The 23,663-nt window shown below is 51.2% G+C and overlaps 1 protein-coding gene across 1 annotated transcript in view; it reads left to right on the top strand.

The window, feature by feature from the left end:
- SLC6A11 (solute carrier family 6 member 11) overlaps nt 1-14,329 on the top strand; it is a gene marked incomplete at both ends in the record, with an annotated part of 103,501 nt that extends 89,172 nt beyond the window's left edge. The window contains 7 exons of the mRNA XM_079794961.1: nt 2,268-2,392; nt 3,953-4,065; nt 6,305-6,442; nt 9,206-9,308; nt 10,094-10,194; nt 10,814-10,984; nt 14,177-14,329. Of these exons, the coding sequence (XP_079651087.1) occupies nt 2,268-2,392; nt 3,953-4,065; nt 6,305-6,442; nt 9,206-9,308; nt 10,094-10,194; nt 10,814-10,984; nt 14,177-14,329 (904 nt within the window). The remainder of the gene's footprint in view (nt 1-2,267; nt 2,393-3,952; nt 4,066-6,304; nt 6,443-9,205; nt 9,309-10,093; nt 10,195-10,813; nt 10,985-14,176) is intronic.
- Nucleotides 14,330-23,663: the final 9,334 nt, after the last annotated feature.

Genomic DNA, 23,663 nt, shown 5'->3' with positions numbered 1-23,663 from the left:
GCTTCCCCATCCAACAGGCAGGTTTCTCTTCCTCCCATCAGCTGAGGAAACTCAGTCCCCTAAGTGACATTGCCAAATAGGAAGGCTTGTTTTATTTCCTTTTCCAAGTTGTTTGCTAGCAGGTCTTCCCAACTCAGAGAGAGTAAATTAGTACCCTCTCTTCTGACAGCATAATAGCTTCTGGAGGTCTTCAAAGCTGGCTCAGCTGCTGCCAATTTCACAGCACTTGTTACATAAGCTTTTCACCTAAAAGGTTCCCTGTGGGGGAGGAATTAGAGGGATGGAGACAGAGCAAACCAGGTGGGGAAATTTCTCCCTTCATGCAGCTAAGCTCCTGAGGGTGGGGGCTGCAGGGCACAGGACTGAAAGGGACCTCAAGTCATCTCAGAGCCTCCCTGTGGTATAAGGAAACCTCTCATGAGGCCTCTGGGGCAAGATGGGGACTTTGTGATAAGGAACAATTGTTTTTCAGCAGCCATATGATGCTCAGAGACAATTATCCACGAGTCAGGGTTTGGAGATCTACATTCTTAGGGAGCATCTTTTTTGTGTAACTGCTAGGAAAAGCCTGGGCTTTGGTGTCTGATATAAATGCATGCACATCTCAACTTCACCACCCGATGACTGTGAAACCTCCTCCCTGAGCCTCTGGATTCTGTGATATGGTGTTCAAAAGACCCTAGCACAGGACTGGACACATTGCAAATCCAAATGATACAGAATTCCAGAGGATATGGAGAAAACGTTTTCCTCACCAGTACCACCTTGTTTCCCACTGTTGGATAAGTCAGGGTCAAGAAACAGGCACGAGGAGCAGATTTATTCTAATCCTAGGAGTAACTCTGCCTTACCCTGGGGTGAGCTGAATTTCCTTTTGAGAGGTGGTACATCAGGCTTGCAGATAAAGTCCCCATGTCTGCCAGCCCATCCTACGTCCACACTGCCAGAAGAGTTCTTTAAAGGAACCTGTAGTAGTCGCTCACTGCCACAATAATGCTGTGTAATAAACAGCCCCAAAACTCAGTGGCTTACCACAACAAGCATTTGTTATTATTGCACCTAAGTTTGCTGGTCAGCGGGGGAAGCTCTCCTTAGGGCTGTGGGTTGAATGGGTTTGGCTCCAGGATCCAGGCCAGGCTCAAGTCTGGTCTATATGGGTACATTCTGGGTTCAGGCTGCAGGGACAGCAGTTCTCCTGTGGAAGTTCTTCTCATGGCCAAGTCACAGAAGGGATAAAGGACAAATCAAATCACACCCGTATATCTGTGGTCTCTGTTTGTATTATATTTGCTAACATCCATTAGCCAAAGCAAGTCACCTGTCAGATATTCTCCACCTCAAGGAAGAAGATAGGGGGAGCAACTACTTGCTGGAAAATGATTAAATCTATCACAAGGCCCAAGAGTCAATAGATTGAATCTACCCAAGCACCTTGTCTTATAGCTGGTGAGATCAGGACCAGAGAAAATATATTGCAGAGAGAATTGGAACCCTGAGCCCGTCTAGTATGCTCTCCACTATGCCCTTGATTCTCAGAGCCATTACAAGACAACAGGGTGTACCCTTTGGTTGTATTACAGAAAGTATAGTGTCAGGAGAAGAGGAGGTGAAGTTTGATTCTGTCCTTAATCTAGTGTTCATTGTGACATTGGAAGAGGGGACTGTCACTGCTCCGATAAATCTCTCTCTGAGGGGCCCACCTGAAAGGGCTGCCTTCTAGCAGCAGCAGAGCAGGGGCTGAGCAGGGAGGTCTGTGGGTGCTGCTCTGGGAGAAAGCCTGGCCAGGAGGGATGTCTTCTCCCAAGGCTGTGGGGAGCTTGCAGTATGAAGCCCGTGGGTGCTCCCTGGCTGAGAAGCAGCCATTTCTCAGAGGCTTCTCTGGCCTCCTTTTCTGAGCTCCTAGAAAATCAGTCCTCTCCTGCTTTGCATGGTTTTCTCTTCTGCCAGGGACGTGGGGGGTGGGGCAGTGGTTTGTTTCCAAGTGTTTTCTTACTAGTTGTGCATTTGCCATTCCTCTGCTGCCTCCCTTCCCACTCCCTCTCCATGTTCTGGTCTGTGACCTACTTATCATCTAGAAGTGCAGCAGAAGCTGTGTGACCCTGGGCCAGCCACCTACCCTCTCTGAACCACCAGGACTTCATCAGGCCGATGGTGCTCTCTGTGCGCTCACTGCCCTGCCCACACACAAGACAGCCTGGTGCTCAGACAGAAAGTTCCAGCCTGTGCCACCCCCTCTGACCTGAGCCCCTCTCACTGCTTCCCCACAGGGACTGCATCATGCTCTGTTGTCTGAACAGCGGAACCAGCTTCGTGGCCGGCTTTGCCATCTTCTCGGTCCTGGGCTTCATGGCATATGAGCAGGGGGTACCTATTGCCGAGGTGGCAGAGTCAGGTAAGTGCCAGAGGTTGGTGAGGTGTTGGGTGATGGTTACACTGAAAATATTACCTTTTTCCTCAGCACATTCTCCTGGGTCAGGTCTCGGGAGGTGATCCACCATCTGTCCTCAGATAGGATCCTGGGAGTTACCTGAGAGAGAAACGTTGACACCTCCTCACTCCAGAATCCAAGCATCTCTCCCTCTTTCTTCTTCTCTCTCTAAAATTAATAAAAACATTAAAAACTAATAATCTCTGGTGGGACATTTGTCCAGAGCAGCACAGGGAGCCTACCCTCTCTAGCCTTCATCTACTTAATGCCAGTCATGCCCCCATTCATTATGACAACCCCATTCATTGTGTAGATTCTGCCTCCTCAACGCTGCTCCTCTTCATCCACTTTTCCCCAACTCCGCTGTCCCCACCAGCCCAGACCACCATCACCCTCACCTGGATGACTGCAGGAACCTTACACTGGCCGCCTTGCCTCCACTATGACCGCTCTGTTCCACACGCTACCCTGCAGAGTAATTTTTTCCACGGTGTCAATCTGATCCTGTCCTTCTCTAATATAAAGCCTTTGTTGGCTCCTCAAAGTGCTAAACTCTTAGCCCCATGCTCCTGCGTTGCCCAGCTCCTATGGCCTCACCACCCTCACCACCCGCTTTGTTCCCCCATGCTCACTCTGCCCCACCTCGGTAGCCTGCTTTCACTTCTGGGACATGGCTCACTTCCTCCTACCCCAGAGCCTTTGCACATGCTGTTCCTACTGCTCCAAGAGCCTCTCTCTCCCTTTCCTTTTCTAGATGCATATTCATCATGAGTGTGACATCCTTAAGTATAGATTGCTGTGTGTTTGTATCAAACACACTACAGGCAGGGTTATTGCTACCGAGGTGTGCAAAATGGTGAATAATTCTTCCCTTGATTTACATGATGTTTGAATTATGGAAAAATTCAATATATATTAAAAAGTACAAAAATCATTTGTGTTTACACGACAGAGTTAGATTCTAATCTCAGGTAAGTCTAAAATGGTTTTTCACCTACAAGAATGTCTGGTGGGCCTGACTGCTGGGGCTCAGTTGGTTGAGCATCGTCCTGGGGTGGTTGTTTCTCATACGCTACCTCACCAAGTCCTTACAGCACCTCTGTGAGGTGCTCTATCGGGTCCTCCCCTGGTGGCCAGGCAGAATGTGCCTCACCACAGACTGACCAAATTAGGATATCTAGGTTGGGCCTGAGAGCCTGCATTTTAATAAGAACGCTTCTCGCCCTGATGATAATAGTAGAGACAGGTCTGTTCAGAGGAAGGTCTGTGTGTTAGACCAACCTGGGTTTGAATCCTGACCCTTGCAGACCCGGGCTTCCCTCTCTATGCCTCTGCTAGCTCATCTGCAAAATGGACATCATAATAGTACCAACCACATGGGGTGGCTGGGAGATTTAAGTGATTTGAGTGAGAGTTAGATACAGCACCTGGCACAAAGGAAGCAACAATACACGATGGATTAGAATAACCATGAATGAGGGACTGGACTCCACCCAGCACCTTCTCTCTCTGCTTCCTCTCCAGGCCCTGGCCTGGCCTTTATCGCTTACCCCAAGGCTGTGACCATGATGCCTCTCTCCCCACTGTGGGCCACCTTGTTCTTCATGATGCTCATCTTCCTGGGCCTGGACAGCCAGGTAAGGTGCTGGAGAAAAGGGGCAGCCCAGGCCGGGAGGGCAGGGAGGCTCTTGGGCCAAGTCACCACCTCCTGGTCCTGGTCATCAGGGCCCTGCCTTCTGTCCCCACCCTGCTTTCCTACCAGCACACCCTCCATCCCCCAGGTGGCCTCCACAGTCACCCCCAAACATAGCTACTCTGGTCCCTCCAAGTCTCCCCAAACACTCTTTTTCCTTACCTGGAATCCCCAACTCCCAGTTCAAGTTTTTAAAACACTGTTAAATACTTCCATTCTGGCAAATACCTGTGCCCAATGGTACCACCTGGCAAAGCAGAAGAAATGCTCAGGAAGTGGGCAGTGGTTAGAGATATCTTAGCCCGACTAGCATGTGTCCCTGTCCCAACCAGGGACATAGGAAAGCATCTCCTCTCCTCCCCCATCTCTGTATTGAGGCCACCATGACATCATCCAGGCAGCCCCCTGGTCCTCAGTGCCACCACCAGCTCCCCATCCCCCACATCTCACCTGCCTGCCTCTGTTGTCAGTTCCTATAGGGCTGTCTCGACCCGCCCTCCACTTGGCAATCTTCCTTCCTCAGTGAAGAGTGTACAGTTAGGACTAGCAATTTGTTATTTGTCCTCACACAAATGCATGCACTTACATCCTCTCACACTGTAACACTCCCCCAGCCTGTCCTCCCAATCCTCTCCCTGGTTGTTCAGCCAGAATCCTGTGGCCTTCAGTGGCTCTTCAGTCCCAGAAATCCGCCCTTTGCCCCGCTACTCCATCGCCGCTGGTTCCCCTAAGAGCCCCAGAGAATGTCCTCCAGCCAACGCCTGGCTCTTCTGTCAGACTGGGGTCTGTTGGCAAGGTGCTGCCCATCACCGTGACCTTGTGCGAGTCACTCCGCACCAAGTCCCGTGGCCGGTGTGTCTGTCAACCCATCCAAGTCCAATTTCTTCCCCTGGGTGGTTTCTCAGAGACTGCTAAGCCAGGCCGAGCTGCTGAAGCACCGGGTGTTTCTGCTGATAACCTTCCCTCCATTGTCGTTCCTAATCTTCCCTCCATTGTGGTGGTGGAGGCCTCCGAAGGGGGCTCGGCTTCTGTGAGTCGGTGACAGGCCCGCCCGGGCACAGCGAAGTGGGGGTGGGCCCTTGGCTCTGTGAGTCCCTGGGCTGAGCTGGGCCAGCAATTGGGCTGAGATACTGTGTTTGCCAGGGGACGAGGGGGTTTGGCATGGAGGGCAGATGGCCGCTCTGCTCACCCCCACATGCTAGACTGGCTTTGTGCCTGGGCTGTGTCCTCAGCTCTCTGTCACAATAACCACACAGGCTGGGGGCTCCTTTTGTGATTCTTGTTTGCAGATGAAGAAACTGAGGTTCAGAGATGCCAAGTAGCTGACAGGGACATGCACCCAGATCCGTGTGCCTGTTAGCGAACCTGCTGTGATGTCTCTCTGGGTTCAGTCCTGGATGAGCACAGCCAGCCTTGCTGTAGAGCCTCGGCTTTGCAGTCTGGGCTGGGACTGAGTCCCTGCCCCACACCTCTTGCCCACAGTGTCACGCTAGGCTAATCACTTCCCCTCTCTGTGCTACAGTCCCTTTGCACAATGAGGATGCAGATAACTATCCTGAGGAGGTAAAATGAATCATAAAGGATTTGAGATCCAAGAAATGGTCTGCTCACTCCCCCGCCACCCCCCACCCCAGACTCATGCCAGGGCAATACAGGGACTGGGGCTGCTTTAGCTCGGATTGCCTCCACCCAGAAGCCAAGGATGGGGGACTATCACAGTCCTGGAGAATGAGCAAGTCACATGCTACCTGCCCGCAGAGACGGACCAGAGCCTGCTGCCCCCAGAGCACTGGGCTCTCAGGACTCCTGTCTTCCTCCCAAGCAGGGGCTGGGTCTCATTTAAGTCACTGACCCCAGGACAGGGCCCAGCACTAGGCCATTGGCAGGCAGCATGGGGGAGTAGGAGTACTGGAGTCAAGAGTCCCCAGTTCAGGTCCTGACTCTGCCACTTCCTTGCTGAGTGACCTTGGGTAGGTTACTTCCCCTCTCTGAGCCTCAGTGTCCTGGAGCCCTGTAAGTGCTGGGATTGTTGCTGTTATTCCCGGGCCCTCCGTCCCTGTGAGTGAGGGGGGGAATGAAGGTAAGCCCCGTGGGGAGGAAGCCCAGGGCCAGGCTTGCTGTGACCAGGGCCACTGAAACCCCCCTTGCCTTGGGCTTCACACCATTGTGTCTACCCCATCCAGTTTGTGTGTGTAGAAAGCCTTGTGACCGCCGTGGTGGACATGTACCCGAAGGTCTTCCGGAGGGGCTACCGGCGGGAGCTGCTGATCCTGGCCCTGTCGGTCATCTCCTATTTTCTGGGCCTCGTGATGTTAACGGAGGTGAGTGTTAACGGAGGACACACACAAGGGTGACGTGTCCGGGCTTGGATTTGGGCAGGTCTGATGTCATATCCCAGTCTGGAATGGAGTAGCTGTGTGACCCAGCCAGGTGTAGTACCTTCTCTGTGACTCGGCTCTGAGACTCACTGAGAACCGCACGGAAGTTCTCAGTGAGTCTCAGCACAATGCCTTGCCGTGTAAATGCTCAGCTAAAGGTCACTGCTGTCATGACCAGAGAGGAATAAAGCTCACAGAGGGAATGCTGGAATTGATGCATGGCTACCCCTAACAGTCACTTGTAACTTCAACTAGTTACTGTTATTGGGCTAAAGTTCAAAGCAAGCTATTCTGGAGCATCGCTGAGAACAGACACACGTGATGATGTTTGGCACCTTCAGGCACGGTGTTCTACCTTCAGTCCTCCTGTGCACCCGTCTTCTTGTCTCCAGTGGGCCTGTGGATGAGGAGGGGTTCATCATGACCCTCACATTAAGACTGCTCCATAAAATCATGTCTCTCTCCCCCTCCTGCAGCCATCCAGTCTCATAAATACTTTCTCAAGTATGACATTAGGTATCTTTCTCCCTACTCTAAAAAAAATTAATTTAAAAAGCAAAAAAAAAAAAAAAAGAGCCTGTTGCTTAGAGACAAGAAGAGGTTTATAAGAAACATGGGCAGAAATGAGGAAACTCAGAATCAGTCCAAGTAGCTGCTGTGATACCGAGGTCATCCCATTGAACCTCCTCATCTTCTACCTCTCAGCCAAATGCTGCTGCCTCCTGGGAGCCTCCTCTGCTTTCCTTCCCCACAGCACTTTTGTCCAGGCTCAGCCCAGCCCCCCTCCCACTGTAACAGTGACCCATCTGTTCACCTGTTGCCCCCAGCAGACCCTGAGGTCCACAGAGAGACCTGGCTTGGCTCTGTTCCCCCAGGGCCCGCTGGAGTGGGCACTTGCTGTGAGGTGGCTGGTGTTATTACTGCTCCTTGTCATTGTCACATTAACGGGACTGATAATCAGTGTTTGAGCAAATGAATGGTGTGGCACTTCTTCTTGCCATCTCACTTCTCCCCAGGCAGAGAAACCGGGGCTGCTGTGCGCAGGGCCTCATTAAGTGCTGATTAATTATGCAGAGTCGAGTCTTTTGTCACACACAAATTGGGGGTTAACCTGATGAGTTAAAGAGGCTGATGAGGACAAGACTGCAAGAGCAGGCATTGGCATGGGCAGCACTGGCTTGGCGCAGGCAGTGAAGGTCCTTGTGGGCCTCTGGCCCTGGGCCCACCAGCTCTCAGAGCCTTCATGTCCTCCCTCCACCTGAAGCCTCGGCCTGCCCAAGGGTGCCTTGCAGCCCCCGGAGACCTGCAGGGAGCCAACACTTGGCTGCCCGAGACCATGACTCCACATGTCGATCTCTTGCCTCCACAGAGGAATATCTGTGCAGTCACACAGGGGAAGTTCAAATTGCCAAATGGGCCGTGTCGGCCTCGGCCTTCACAGTAATTGCTGGCAAGAGAGCTTCTCCCTCATTTATAGACATTTAAAGCTCAGCTCTAGGGAAAAAATAGGCCACAAATTTCTTGGGTTCCACCGAGGCAGTACAGTGGGTGGTTAAGCGCATGGCCACCTGGGTTCACTCCTCAGCCCCATGACTGGCTAGCTGGACGATGTTCAGCAAGTGTTCTTACTGCTCGGTGGCTCCGTTTTTCCATGTGAACATTGGGGATAACAATACTGCCTGCCCTGTAATAGGTCAGCTGAGTGTGCACCTCCTGGGCCTCCCACTGAACTTAATCATCACAGATTTGTATATTACGGAACTGGCCCAGGTCATTCCTATAAAAATTGACTGCACACCTCCATGTGCCAAGCCTGGGCCAAAATGGGGACACAGTGTAGACAAGCCCGTCAGAGTCCCTCCTCCATGGTCCCTCACTCCACACAATTCAGTTTGCACTTGCTGGGGACCTGCTGTGAGCCAGGCTCTGTAATGAGGGCCATAAAGAGGACGGGTGTGCCTTCCCAGCCGGAGCTCAGCACCAACTGAAAGGGCAATACTTTTTTAAATTCTAAGTTCATAAAAACATGCTGTGGAAGCCCAAAGAAATAATGAGGCTGTCAGGGAGGGCTTCTTGGAGCAGGTAGCATTTGAGCTGAGCTTTGAAAGAACTTACAAGTGAAAGGGAGCAGCATGTTCAAAGGCAGAGCAGTGAGACTGTGCCTCAGTCTCTCCAGGAGGGAGCATGTTGAAGGTGGCTGGTGGTAAGGGGTGGTGAGGCCAAGTGAGGAAGGCGGTCCTGATTGGCACGCTTAAGGAAGCCAACGGGCAATATTAAACTGTGGTGTGGCATGGTTGGATTTGCATATTAGAAAGGTCCCTGTGAAAGCTGGTGCACAGAAGGAATGGAGAGGTTGAGGCTAGGGGGGAGGCAGGGAGGCTGTTAGCGCCATTAGGGAGAGGTGCTAAGGCTGCCCAACCTCCAGTCTCTGATTTCCTGTGTTGTTCCTAGCATTGGGGAGCAAAGACAATAAAAATCATTATGATCCCAACAGTTCCCAGAGGATGGTGTCTTAGGGGTGCCCAGGTGGAGAGGGCGCAATGTTCTAGGGATCAGGGGGAAGCAGTCTGCCCTGGTGGACGTGACTCCTGGCTGATGTAGGCACAAGGCAGAGCAGAGGGCCCTTCCCAAGGCCAGCTGGCTGATCCTGCTCCCTCATGTGTCTGTTCATTTCTCTGTCCATGTGTCTGCCCTTTCACCCCATAGGGTGGCATGTACATCTTCCAGCTCTTTGACTCCTATGCCGCCAGTGGGATGTGCCTTCTCTTTGTGGCCATCTTTGAGTGTGTCTGCATCGGCTGGGTGTACGGTGAGTCACAGCCAAGCCCCCCCACACTGCAGTGGCATCAGTGCCCAGGACACAGGCGCCCACAGCAGGGATGGGCTCAGGTTCCCTGTGGCCCATCTCCATCAATGCCAACCTCATCCTCCTTCCCCTCAGAGACTCCTTGGCCCTTCCCACTTGTCAGGATACATTCCTGCTTCTATACCCCCACAACACAGAGAGGGGTTTCAGGCTTAGGGACTATGACCTTGGGCCAATCCTTTTGCCCCCCAAGACTCGGTTTTTCCATCTGCAAAATGGGGTCATCATCATCATTATGTCTCCAAGTAGGAGATAACGTAGGCAAAGCAGGCAGCACATTGCCTGGCCCTCAGTAAATACCTGCCTTCTGGTCCTCCTGTTCCTGGAATGAGTTGGACATTTGATGATGATGGATATTCCTGCTGTGAACTTGGCCCTTGCAGCCACTCTGCTCATTGGCAGCCTAGCAGGCCCTGGCCTCCATGCAAGTCAGCCAGCACCTCACCCTGCTTCTCCAGAGACCACTTTCCACCTCTCTCCCACAGACTCCTCATTGTTTCCTGGGCTTCGCGGTCAGGAGGGATCCTTCCAATAGCAGACCAGAATCCCTCCTTCTGTAGTTCATCCCGAAACCTCACATAGGTATAACGTCTTGGTAGTTTTAGGCAGTAATGAATCAGGTCCCTGCCACGATCTGCCTGTGTCCAGCTAGGGAAAGCAAACCCTTCTAGCCTTCCCTCTGAGTCTTGTACAAATTCTCGGGTGTGTGCCTGTTTTATTCTGGACAGGAAGCAACCGCTTCTATGATAACATCGAAGACATGATTGGCTACCGGCCATTGTCACTCATTAAATGGTGCTGGAAGGTCGTGACCCCCGGGATCTGTGCGGTAAGTGCCCACACACCCACTCTCTTTTCCACTCCAGACTGGCTGAGCTAGAACTGAGGAGGTGACATCACCTGGGCGACCCTCTGTGCACTCAGAAAGTCTGAAGCACGTGGGCTTGGCAAGGGAGGGGCCTCCCTGAGGTCCGTGCTCTGCCACCAGCTTGCTTGACTCTAAGCAAGTCACCCCCCTTCTCAGAGCCTCAGGCTCTATACTTGCAACTGGATGGCTGTGACCTGCCTCTGTGAGAGACATGTGGCTTTGTTGTTAACTGCGAAAGCAGCACAACTGAGGGTAGAGTTGGGGCTCACCCTCTGACCAGACCGTGGAGTCAGAGGCCTTCATGACCTGATGTTGAATAAGAAACAACCCATTGCTCTTCACCCAGTTCTTGGCAATTCCTGTGGCTCCTGGGGGGTGGGAGAGTCCCACAGCCCCAGTGAGGTCCTGGGTTCTGTGGGGGGTCCATTCCCTGTGTGTCTTATGCCGGTGGGATGGGCCTCAAATTCCCTGTGGACCAGGGCAGAGCCTTGCCTCTCCAAGGCTGTCACATGGGGTAGATCCTCTCCACTCCTGGCCTCCTGCACACTGGCCCCAGGGACCTCTCCCCATCTCTCTGCAGAGCATCTTCATCTTCTTTCTGGTCAAGTACAAGCCCCTCAAGTATAACAACGTCTACACCTACCCCGCCTGGGGCTATGGCATAGGCTGGCTCATGGCACTGTCCTCCATGCTCTGCATCCCCATCTGGATCTTCATCAAGCTGTGGAAGACAGAGGGGACGCTGCTCGAGGTGAGATGGGAGGAAGAAAGAGTCAGCAAGGGTGGCCCAAGAGGCCTGAGGTGTAGGGCGGGGCTTGGCTCTGCCTTGGATAGGCTGTGAGCAGGTTTGAGTCTGTGGGCACCTCTCTGGGTCTCAGTTTCCTCATCTGGGCAATGGGTGGGATGAGAACAGCCTTCCATATGTCTCTCAGGGAAGTCAGATGCTCCTTGATAGGTGTTCATCATGGCCACTATGCAGAAGCGAGGTTGAGCTTGCTGCTCTGAGCTCAGCCTCAGTTTCCTCATCTGTAAAATGGGGACAGTGGTAGTCCCAAACTTACAGAGGTTTTTGTGAGGACTCAGTGAGTTCATATAGGGAAAGCACTTAGACCAGAACCTGGAACAGAGAGTGACCAGGTTAGCGCTTGCTGTTTCGTTAATGCATTAAGGACCTCATTCCCAAGGCAAGGGAAGAGGATCTAATATTTGGAGACTGCTACCTATCCCATGTCATCACCCTGCCAGGTTCTCTCCTTTAGCCCACAGAACAAATCATAGTGCTGGCATCATTTTCTCATTTAATAGGTAGAGAAACTGAAACTCAGAGATTGTCACTCAACCAAAAATTAGTGTCACACAGCCAAAAATTAGCAAACCAAAATTTTTTATTGAGATGTAGTTGGTATACATTATATTCGTTTAAGGTGTACAACATAATGGTTTTATATAGTGAAATGATCACAATAAGTCTAGTTAACATCTATCACTCACATAGTTAGTTTTCTTCTTGTGATGAGAACTTTTAAGATCTACTCTCTTATCAACTTTCAAATATGCAAACACAGTATTAATTAACTATAGTCACCATGTACATGACATCCCCAAGACTTACTTATTTTATAACTGAAAGTTTGTATCCTCTGACCTTCTTTACCCATTTTGCCCACCCACTAATCTGTCCTCTATATTTGTGAACTCAGTTGTTTGTTTTGTTTTTTTAGATTCCACATAAAGTGAAATCATATGGTATTTAGCTTTCTCTGACTTATTGCACTTAGCATAATGTCCTCAAGTTCTATCCATGTTGTCACAAATAGCAAGATTTCCTTTTTTATGGCTGAATAATATTCCTGTGTGTGTGTGTGTGTGACATTTTCTTTGTTCATTTGTTCATTGATGTACACTTAGGTTACTTCCATATCTTAGCTTTTGTAAATAATGCTGTGATGAACATGGGGTGCATATATCTTTCCAAGCTAGTATTTTTCTTTTCTTCAGATAAATACCCAGAAGTGGAATTTCTGGATCATATAGTAGTTCTATTTTTAATTTTTTGAGGAAACTCCATACTATTTTCTATAGTGGAAACCAAAAATTGTCAAACAATTGTATTGAAGTATGTTTAAGTATGATAAAATTCACGCGTTTAGGGTGTACAATTCAATGATTTTTTAGTGACTTTCAGCATAGTGCATTTATCACCTTAAATCAGTTTTACAATATTTTCTGCACCCTAATAAGATTCCACCAGCCCATTCACAGTTAACCCTGTTCCCACTCCCAGACAACCACATGTCTCCATGGATTTGTCTGTTCTGGACACTTCCTCTCAGTGGAGTGGTGCAGTATGTGGTCTCTTGGTGGCAGACTGAATTATAACCCACGCCATCTTATTTCCTGAACACTCGCTCTCTATTTACTCTCATTTCCCACCTGCTGGCGGATCAGATGGTTTGAGTCAGTTTCTCGCTCAGTTGGCAAACTGCAGTGTGCCAGACACTGTTCTAAGCCATTTACAGGCTCCGAGCCATTTAATCCTCATAGCAATCCTGTGAGGTGCAAGCTCTTATTGTCCCCATTTCACAGATGAGGAAGCTGAAGCACAGAGACGTGAAGCAACTAGCCCCAGGGCACACAGCCTCTAAGCGGTGAAGCAGAGGCTGGGAAGTCTGTGCTCTCATCCCCTGATTTTTACGGGCTCATTCCTGTGTTCAGCTGGCTGCACTCAGTTGTGGGCCCTATCACGCCAGGGATCTCAGGAGTTGACCTTGGTCTCCCAGGACAAGGTCAGAGGGAGATGGGGGTCGGGGAGGAGGGGTGTGCAGACACCCGACTGTGATTGCATATTCAGAATCGGCTTCACTTTAGCCTGCTTGCTCACCAAGGGGCCTGGGCTCCAGAAAAAGCTATGCATCCGGCCCAAAGGAGCAAGCCTGCTTGTGCTCCCAGAGCGAGTCAGGCTCCTGGGCTCCTGCAGGGAATGTGGGTCAAGGGCAGTTGGTCAATTCTGATTTGGGACCAAACACGTGCATAGGAGAGTGGGCCTGCAGCCCTAACACCTCGGCCACCACAGGCCCCACCCAGCCTCCCAGGGGCCTTTTGGTATTTAGAAACGCAGTGTCCCCTGAAGAGTCCAGATTTTCTCAGGCCTGGCTTGGAGGGGAGGGAGAGAGGAGGGAGCGGCTACTTGCTGAGCTCCCTCTGTCTCCCCCAGCTCACGTATCTGCTGCACGGAGATGGGGCTTATGAAAGACAGGGAAGTCTGTGGAGGTATCCAGCCCTTCCCTACTGGGAGAACGTGTGTCAGTTCATCTACCCCCCTCCATTTCCAGAAGGCTCTGCCAACTGGCAGGAAGGATCTGGAAGGAAAATTGGGGTCAATAGTCCTTACCTCAGAAAATTGCAGTGAATATAGTAGATATCCTGTGCTAATGTGTGGCTAAGTCAACTAATCTGAGCCTTGGGATAATCCCAGAAGGCATGTGCCAGTATTATCCCCCTTTGACACATGAGGAAACTGAGGCACAGAGAGGTTGTTTTGTGCCCCAGTTAAATGGTAGGTCTGGGGTTCAAACCCAAGTGCCTGGTTCCCAAGTCCACGCTCTTCACTCCTGTCGTGTGTCAGCTCATCCTAGTCACTCACCTACAGTGAGCCAGGCACAGGCTGAGCACTTCAGCACCCCCTACTCCTCACCAAATTCCAGGAGTGGGCATCTCCATGGTCCCCATTTTCCAGAAGTGGAAACTGAGACCCAGGGAGCTCAATTCACCATCCAGGAAGGAGCTCTACGTGGCAGAACTGGGGCCTAGACCTCAATCTGATGACTCCACACCCCCTGGCCCCTACCCCGTGTTCACTGTCAGGCTGGGAGAGGCCAAGGCAGGCCCCAGGACCCTGGCAGCCACTCTCACACAGCTCTTCTCCTCCACCCCAACCACCTAGAAATTCCGGAAGTTGGTGATCCCCAGTGCTGATCTGAAAATGAGAGGCAAGCTTGGGGCAGGCCCACGGACGGTGATGGTTAATGACTGTGACGCCAAACTCAAGGGCGATGGGACCATTGCAGCCATCACAGAGAAGGAGACGCACTTCTGAGTGTCCGCCTGCCACCTCGGATGCCTCCGCTCCGTCTCCTTCCCGGGTGTATAAGAGAATACCTGAAAACGCACTTCACCTAATGATAGAGGCTTGCTCGTTTTGCACAGGACTTATTAACAAGTTAATTTTAAGGTGGCTGTGTATACTGTTTTAAAGTCACATTCCCCTCCTCGCCCCCAATGATCATGTAAGTAACATGACGAAGAGTTAATACTGTACAGGGACTAGCAGAATCTTGTGCTAGGACAATTTTAACCGGTGTTTTCTAGGGGTTAAGAAGAAATGTATCATATGGTCAAATTTTTATACTCAGGCTGTGGGCAGGTGGGGTGGGAGCGATGCCTGTCCTCCTCCGCCAGCCCTCTAATCAGCCAGTCCATGCCCCATGTTCGTCCCCGACCTTTGCTGCCCCCCTCCTCGCCACCTCCAGGAGTGGGGGGCTTTTCCTTCAAACCCTCCCTTCCCCATCCCCAGCCTCTTAGCAGTGGGTTTGCAGACAGCAAGGCTGTGTCAGAGGAGAAAAAGTCCCACCAGGCTCAGGACTCCTGGGGTGCAGGCGCACATCTCCCCTGATCCTGCTGGGTGACTTGGGCACTCCCTTCCGCTCCCTGGGCCTGTTTCCCTGTCTCCTGAATGGGAGGGCTGGGTCAGGTGATCTCGAGGTCCTTCCCGGCCTGGCAGCATCCCTTGGGGATTCTTGTTGCATGCCTGCTGGCTTGCAGATCTGCCATTCATGTTGGATTCTCCTGAAGACTCTCAGGTAGTCATCCTTGCACCCACCCTCCACCTGCTTATTGTAAATCAAGTTTATCACGGAAACAGTGTGGTGGTGGTGGTGTGTGTTTTCCCCAAAACTCTAGTTTGATTTCACCCGTGAGTGGTCCGTTCTCTGGAGACCAGCCGTGTTCTGACCCATGTCGGGCTCCTCCTGCTCTGCCTGCTCTCACCCTCCGCTCTGCCTCTCCATCCTCGGAGGCGCTGGCTGGGGTTGCCTGGGCGCTGGTTTTCAGGCTTAGGAAGCAGCCTCTGTTCTTCTTGCAGCTGCACATCTGGCCAGTGTCCCCGCCAGGAAGGACCTGCATTGTAGGACGTCCGCCCAGCCTCTCAGGAGAAGGAGCTATGGGGGGCCTGGAGCTGGTTTCCTCCTCCAGCCCCTTCCCCATGCCCCTGCCACACTTCTCCCTCTGGCTGTCCCAGGCAGGCCCTCCTCTCTCCTCTGCCATCCTGATACCTCAATTCCCTCCTGCTCCCTCCTGTCACCAGCAGAACCTTGGGACCTTGAGGAAGCTTCTTCCCCACCCTTTTCTGGGGAGCCTTCCTTCGGCCCCTCTCCCAGGGTGCGGAGAAGCCTCAGTGCTTGCTAAGGGCAGACTGGGCTCCCTGCCCCTCCCCCGTGCAGGCCTGGGCTCTGGGGGCAGGCTGGCTCCTTCCTTAGCTCTCTGGATGATCGCTCTCTTTTTTCTTTAATTGGATTTTACATCAAGCCTCTACCTTGGATTCTGAGTTATTTAGGGAAAGGGGAAGTGCATTCTTCTTTCTTTCTTTTTTTTAAATCCTCACCCAAGGATATTTTTTCCATTGATCTTTAGAGAGAGTGGAAGGGAGAGAGAGAGAGAGACGCATCCATGTGAGAGAGATAAATTGACTGGTTGCCTCCTGCACACGCCCCAACCTGGGCCGAGGATTGAACCTGTAACTGAGGTAGGTGCCCTTGACCGGGAATCAAACCCACAACCCTGCAGTCCGTGGGCAGACACTCTGACCACTGAGCAAACCGGCCAGGGTGGAAGGTGCATTCTTTATCCTTTTCCTTTAGGTTCCCAAGTTTATTTGGTGGAAATGCAAGCTTTGTCCACACTGAGGCTTACGCCTCCTGTAACGAACCTGTGCGTTTGACTCATCCAAAAGTTCCCAAGCTCCCAGCTTCTCTGCTCTGGGCACTGCCCCCGTCTGAGCCCAAGTTTGCTGAGAGGGATGTCCAGTGCTGCCCAGGCAGGTGGGACACCTGGTTCTGGTTCCCCTTTTGCACACACAGCCAGGCCTGCCTGGCCCCTCCCTGAGTTCTTTGATCTGGTGGACCCAGGAGATGTACCCAGGAAGATCAGGGCTCGGCTGGGCCCCCTGCTCGTGTCCGCTGTTGTCTGCTCTTCTCCCAACAGGTCCTGGGGAGGGCGTCTCCCCGCCGCTGCTGCTATGGTTCTCCGCCCACGGCTCCCACGGACGCTCAGCCCGCAGCCTCCTGGCACGCACTGCACTGTACATACATCACCACTTAACGTTTCACTCACTTAACACTACTAACAGGGCAGGGCAGAGGGAGGGCCTGTGTTCTTGTGTTTTGTAATTTCCTACTAGTATTTGGGTAACTTTGTGGGGGGGTGGGGAGGGAAATGTGGGGGCGAGGGAAACATCATTGTGAAGACCTTTTTGATATTCATTAGAAACAATACATCCTTTCTGAGATATTTACAGTATTATTAAAAAATGAAAAAGGTTGTACTGTTTTACATAATGAACATTTTTATTGGGTATTCAAAGGGCACACAGTTGTCTGCTTACTCATTTTTAAAAATTAAAGGAATGAACAAACTATAAGCAAAGTGATACTCGTTGGATTTTCTTCCCGTTTATTGCCTCCCTGCTATTCCTGCAAAAGTGTCTTGGTTCCTTATTTGGAGGTTGCAGTCTCAACTCAGGATTACAAACTGGAAACACTCAGGGGTGTTTCAGATCACACTTCCTTCCACGTGTTTGCCATACATTGAATGTCCACTGTGTGCTAAGTGCTTTATAATCTATCTGTTTAATCCTCACAACAACCCCATAAAGGAGGCACTTCCCCCACTCTATTTACTTATTACTAAAGACCTGGTGCATGTAATTCCTGCATGGATGGGGTCCCTAGGCCTGGCCAGCAATCGGGGCCTATTGCGACCATCTCGCTCAATCCCAATCAGGGCTGGGCCGGCCGGGACCTGATGGCTGCCAGCCAGTGCCTGGGGGCCTGCTGGCTGCTGGATAGGCCCTGCTGGACGGGGGAGGGACCGTGGGAGGTTTGCTGGACGGGAGAGGTTGGCTGGCTGTGGGAGGTTGGCTGTGGGAGTGCACTGACCACCAGGGGGCAGCTCCTGCATTGAGTGCCCCCTGGTGATCAGTGCGACTGGTCGACTGGTCGTTCCAGTTGTTCGAGTCATTCCGGTTGTTCTGGTTTTCTGGTCATTCGGTCATAAAGGTCGCTTAGGCTTTTATATAGAGAGATTTTTCCCACATTACAGATATGGGAAATTGAGGCACAGAGACATCAAGCCCCTTGCCCAGAGTAACACAGCTAGTAAACAGCAGGACCAGAAAGAGAAATCAGGTCTGTCTGACCTCAAAACCAAGTCTTAATCACTATGCCTTACTGTGTCTTGTGCTACAAAGCCCCTTCACAATAGCAACAGTAATAGCTGCCACAAAGCTCATGCACCTGTCCTCATAGGCAGACCTACACGTGTGAGGCAGGCATGGTGGGGGAGAACAAGGTGAGGATTCGGAGCATGCAGCCTAGGTTTGGCTCTAGGCTCTGCCCTTGCCAGCCTCCGTTTTTGAGCTCTATAGTGTGGCACTGTACAAGTCTACCCACTTCTCTGGGCCTCAGTTTAGCCATAGGTAGAATGGCAAGAAAATGAGACCCACATAGGGAGCATAGCTGGTTCAGGATTCCCCTGGAAGTCCTCTGCACCCTGCTTCATACTCAGCCCCCTGCTCCGTCTCATGCTATTAAAAATCAAATAAGCCCTTGGCCTGGGCACCTCATTACCCACGAGGGAGCAAAGTCAGTCTTTGTTGCCAACTCCTGGCCTTCTCTGCCTCTCTTGAATAAGGCCCACTGTGTGGGGCATACTTGGAGAAGTAGTGCATGCACTGCTCTCAGAGCTTCCAGGCTAGCTGAAGTGTCAGAGCCACCCCCATAAGAAACTATAAGCAGGAACCCGGAGCTCAGGGGATGCCAGAGGTAGCAATAAGAACTGTTTATTGGCCCGGCCAGTGTGTCTCAGTGGTTGAGCATGGCCTTATGAACCAGGAGGTCATGGTTCAATTCCTGGTCAGGGCACATGCTTGGGTTGTGGGCTCCGCCCCCAGTGGGGGGCATGCAGGAGGCAGCCAATCAGTGATCCTCATCATTGATGTTTCTCTCTCTCTCCCTCTTCCTTCCTCTCTCTAAAATCAATAAAAACATTTTAAAATACATTTTTTAAACTTTATTGACTACCTACTATGTTCCAGGTATCATGTGTGCATTACCTCATAGGAGCCTCACAACAAATCTAAGAGGTAAGTATTATTAATCTTATTTTTCATATAAAGAAACTAAGGTGTAGAGACTAAATAAATTGCCCAAGGAGGTATCAGGTATATGTGAAGGCAGAGGAGCTGGGTGGGACCTGGTTTGCTGGGTCTACATAGAGCTCACCTACCCAACCACCTAACCAAGGATGTGGGACTTGAGCTGCACCTGAGGGACGGGGAGAGTTCTCCAGTCAGGGAGGGGTGCTTGAGATGAGGGAATAGCAAAGGTAGAGGCAGAAAAATGACTTTGGAGGAAGAGGGTGGAAATGAAAGTCCTCCCCATCCTCTGTCTACTAACACACCTTTACCTGCTGGGAGGCTGGGGTGGCCCCTCCCAATCCCTTCGATAGAGCACGGGAATCAGGTAATGCCATGCTCATCAGGGATGGCACCTGGTGCAGGTCTTGGCACAGAGGAGAGGTGCTCCATGGGGCGGCAATGAACAAGTGCCCAGCTTGCCCCAGAGTGGAGAGCCACGGGAAAGGGAAGAAATAAGCATTGAAGACTCAGTATTGGAAATCATGCTGGGCCCTGTCATGTGGTGCCATGCCCTCAGCCACCCTGTGGGTCAACATGGTGTTCACATTCTACCAATGAGGAAACAGGCTCAGAGAAGCAGAGTCCACTACCCTGGGTCCCAGAGCTGGCTTAGCGGCCGAGCTGCGGACCAGCCCCAGGGGTCTCTGGCTCCAAGGCCATGCACTTGCCACAGCTTACTTTGGGGAGCCACTGCATGCCACCACGACCATCAGCATTGTTGTTGGCTCACTCAAGGCTATAGAGCAATTGGTGGTGGCGGAGGCCCTGTAGGGAAAGTCTCTAGGAGCCTCAAAACACCTTTGTTGACACAAACTTTGAAAGGCTTCGTAGTTTCCGAGACATGTGTCGCTAGAGTTCACTGAGATGGATAAGGGGATGTTTGGGGCCAGTGAGAGGCATTGATGGAAGGGACTATTGGGACCCCTAGATATCTGAGAGGTGGGGAGGTCCTAGGGATCTAGTAGAATTATGTGGAGCCTCAGTGGGTGCTGGGGTTCTTGGGAGTTGTAAGGGGTTGAGCTCACTGGAGGGTATGAGAGTTATGGGGACCTTTGGGGAAAATGAAGGGTCATGGGAGCACTTCAGAGCCAGAGGGCTATCAGGAATTAGAAAAAAGGATTAGGACCCTTAGTCATTGGGGCACTGGAGCCATTCAGAGTTCTAGGGGTCACTTTGTGGGAAGCATGCCTGAAGAGCACCCTGCAGAATGCAGCCTTGAGGAAAGAGAAGGAGGTGAGGAGGGTGCTTGGAAATGCTTTCAGAGGTGGGGGGCGGGGTACAGACAGGGGAGCTGATGTGAATGTGAATGAGGAGGGGGAGTGCCCAGCCAGAATTGCAAAGCACAAGAGGCAGCAGGCAAGTTGGGCCTGGGCCAAGGATGTCATGACCTTCACCTATGAGACTGGAGCAGGCTTGGCTCTTTTGGAGAACCTCCACCTGCATGTGTCAAACCAAGCCAACATTTGGCTTTTCTTATTCCCCCAGGAATTTCCTCTGCCTTCCTTTTGAGTCTCTTTCCAAATGCAGTCACTTCCAACTGCAAAGGGCCTTGCAGCCTGGTCTAAGCAGGAACATGAGCCCCATCAGAGAAGGGTGACTTGGGAGAAGCCCAGCAGTGGGGCTGAGCCTGATCTGAGGGAGCCCCTAGTCAGATGGTGGACAGAGGGATCAGAGGAAACAGTAGAGCAAAGGCAAGTATCATTTATTGATCCCCTACAGTATCAATTGTTGAGTACCTAACATGCACCTGGGAGAGGGTCAAGTATTAGCCTCAAAACAACCGCTGCGACTGTGATTTGTTCCCATTTTACAGATGTGGAAACAGACCTGGGTAGGTAAGTGCAGGAATTTGCCCAACGTCGCAGACTAAGCTGAAATTCAAAGCCAGGTCCATCAAACCCAGAGTCCTTGGTTTTCTTCCTCTGTACCAGGCAGGTTAGCTCTGGTCTCTACCAGGGGAGAATGAACCCCCAGGCTCTGGTGGCAGCAAATCAGCCACCAGGTGGCACTGTTGCTAAACCCAAGCCCTTTGCCCTAAGGTCTGGGGTTGGGACCAGAGAGGTCAGAATGGGAGCTAACCAGGGTAGTTGAAACTAGATAGGGTCCAGAGGCCCCACTCTGGGTGCCCAGGTGAGGGACAAAGAGGTGGCTCTTGACAAAAAGACACAATTCACTCTTCTCACCCAGACCCATCCCTAGCTCCTATTCGTAGCACTACCCCAACAGGCAGACACACCTACCATTAGTTCTCAACTCACACGCTCACTTTTATATTCCGAAAAATAAAATCAATAAGCTTGTTTTTTAAATCCTCCGCTCACCACTGAAAAGTTGGTTACTGGCCGTGTGGCCTCAGGCAAGTGACTTCACCTCTCTGACCAGTTTCCTCATCTGTGCAGATGGACAGAATAAGCCCTTTCCGGCAGGGACGTTGAGAGGGTTAAAGGAGGCAATGCCGTGCCAGCGTGTCTGGTACATAGAACGTCGTTCTTGTTACGTGTCACTCTCCTCAGGACGAGAGGTCTAAGGGCCCCAGCTAGCGCGGGAGACCTGCATCCTTGTCCTGAACTCTGTATGCCTTGGACAGAATCAATTGGCCTCCCTGAGCCTGTTTTCTCATCTGCAAAATAGAGCTAATCACAGGAACTGTCTTTTGGTTATTCTGGAGGTGAAATGAGATAGTGGCTATATGGCATTTGTGTTATAGAGATCCAAATAAACAGGAAAGGTGATCATTGCAAATATTCTCACTAAAGGCTCCAGGTGGTGTGGTTAGGTGAAGACACAAATGGTGATAAGGTATGAGAAGCGCAGGGCAGCCCCTCAGGGTCTGACCAGGCATGCGGGACAGGCAGTGGGTTTTGCTCTCACCACGTACCAACAATGGCGCAGGCCCTGTCAACCAGACCCTGCCTCCCCCCAGTCCCTAGCTTCCTCCATCTGCCTTGGAGTCCTGCCCTCAACTCATTTGGACACAAAAATCTAAAACAAAGATGAGAAGGCCAAATGCTGAAATGTAGATGGTGATTATCTCTCTGAGTGGTAAGGTTTGGGCTGATTTCAATTTTTTTTCCCCCTTTCTTCTACACCATCTAATTTTTCTTTACAAAAGAACATCTATTGCTTTTATATTCCAAAAAATAAAATCAATAAAGCTATTTTTAAAATCCTCTCCTTACCACGGAGAGGTTGGTTACAAATGAAGGCTTGCAGGGAGTGAGAAATGATTCTCAGACGGTTGGAAGGAATGGCGGGAGGGAGAAGGGAAGGAGCTGTTGCCGCAGCAAACATCCCTGCAGGGCTCTGGCTTCAGCCTCCCTGGGGGATCTGGGGCCCAGGAGCTGAGCTCAGGATGAGGGAGAAGCAAATGGAGCAGCACTCCTCATCTGGGCCATGTATTCTTCACAGCAAGAATGGGCCTTCCAGCAGCTTCGAGCTTGTCTCAGGGAGCTTGTCGCAGCTGTTTGAGAGAGAGAGAAGGAAGCAAACATGCAAGGCAGGCACACTTGGTTGAGGGCTGAGTTTCTGCTGATTACTGCCACCCCTTTTATCTCATCAAACCCCCCTCCTCACACATGCCCACTGAGGAGCTAGGATTATTAGTCCCATTTACAGGAGAAGAAACTAAGGTGTGCACTTGTATCTCTCACTGCCTTCTGGATATCTTTTTTTCTTTTTCTTTTTTCTTTCTTTTTTTTTTTTTTTTTTTTTTGTGTGTGTGTGTGTGTGTGTGTGTGTGTGTGTGTGTGTGTGTTTCTGTTGTGGGGATCTCAAACTCAGTTTTGCCAGTTCATCTCTAACTTTCACTCCCACCATTCTGTTCCTCTTTATTTCAATAAATGACACCCTCATCCAACCACTTCATTCAGCAAATATTGATTGAGCACTCACTATGACCCTGCCCTCATGGAGCCTGTATTCTGGTGGTGGACAAGACAATGAACATTTTAAAAAGTAAAAATATATGGTATAACAGAAGATAATAAATGATCTGGCTAAAAAATAAAGGGGCAAAGGTATAGAGAGGGCCGTGGAATAGGGGATGGGTTGAAGTTTTAAACAGGAAAGCCTCCCTGAGAAGGCGTTGGGGGGGAGCCTGTGGCTGTCTGGAGAAAAGCATTCCAGGCAGAGGGAAACGGCATGTGCAAAGGCCCTGGGGTAAAAGCTTATCTTCAGTGATTCCAGAACAACTAGGAGTCCAGGGTGGCTGAAGTAAAGTGAGCAAGGGGAGACTGTAAGTGAAGTGAAAGATGTGGTGGGCAGGTCACAAAGGGCCTGGGGGGCTGGTAAATGTGAGATGAGTGTCCATGGGAGGCTTTTGAGCAGAAGAGGGACATTGTCCAATTTCCGTTTTAATAAGACCCCTCTGGGTGCTGTGGGTGGAAGCAGGGAGACCAGTGAGGAGGCTGCTGAAATCCAGGCAAGAGATGATGGGAGCTGGACCAGAAAGAAAGAGAAGGGGAGATGTGATCAGATTTTGGACATATTTGGAAGGTAGAGTGACAGGATTTCCTGGTGAATCCGAGGTAGGTGTGGGGGGAGTCGAGAATGACTGAGGTGTGGGACCAGGTGATCAAGTGAGAAATCCTCCTCCCCACGTTCTATCCATCAGTGAGTCTCCTTGGTTCTTCCTCCAGAAAACCTCTCAAATCCACCCACTTTTCTCCATCCCAGCCACTGGCCTGGACCATCCACTATCACCTGGACCTCTACTGTGGCTCTGCCTGGGTTGTCTGCCCCCTCTCCTCCAATGAGCTCTCCTCTTATGATAAAGCATTTCACAACTGTTAGTGCTCCTGGACGGGTGGACCTGAGCCACTTCCCACCGCACTCCCGACTGCTCTCAAGGAGCTTTCCTTCTGCCTGAGAGTCTCCACTCCAGAAGGAAATCAGGGGGTCAGCGGTACCAACATTAGAAGAAATGACGCTGGGTCTCTGAAAAACTCACCAAGTCTGTCAC

Source organism: Cnephaeus nilssonii, assembly GCF_951640355.1.
Source record: "Cnephaeus nilssonii genome assembly, chromosome: 17".
NCBI classification, from domain to species: domain Eukaryota; kingdom Metazoa; phylum Chordata; class Mammalia; order Chiroptera; family Vespertilionidae; genus Cnephaeus; species Cnephaeus nilssonii.
The sequence above is the reverse complement of the archived record's forward strand: the minus strand, read 5'-3'. Positions and strand labels throughout refer to the sequence as shown.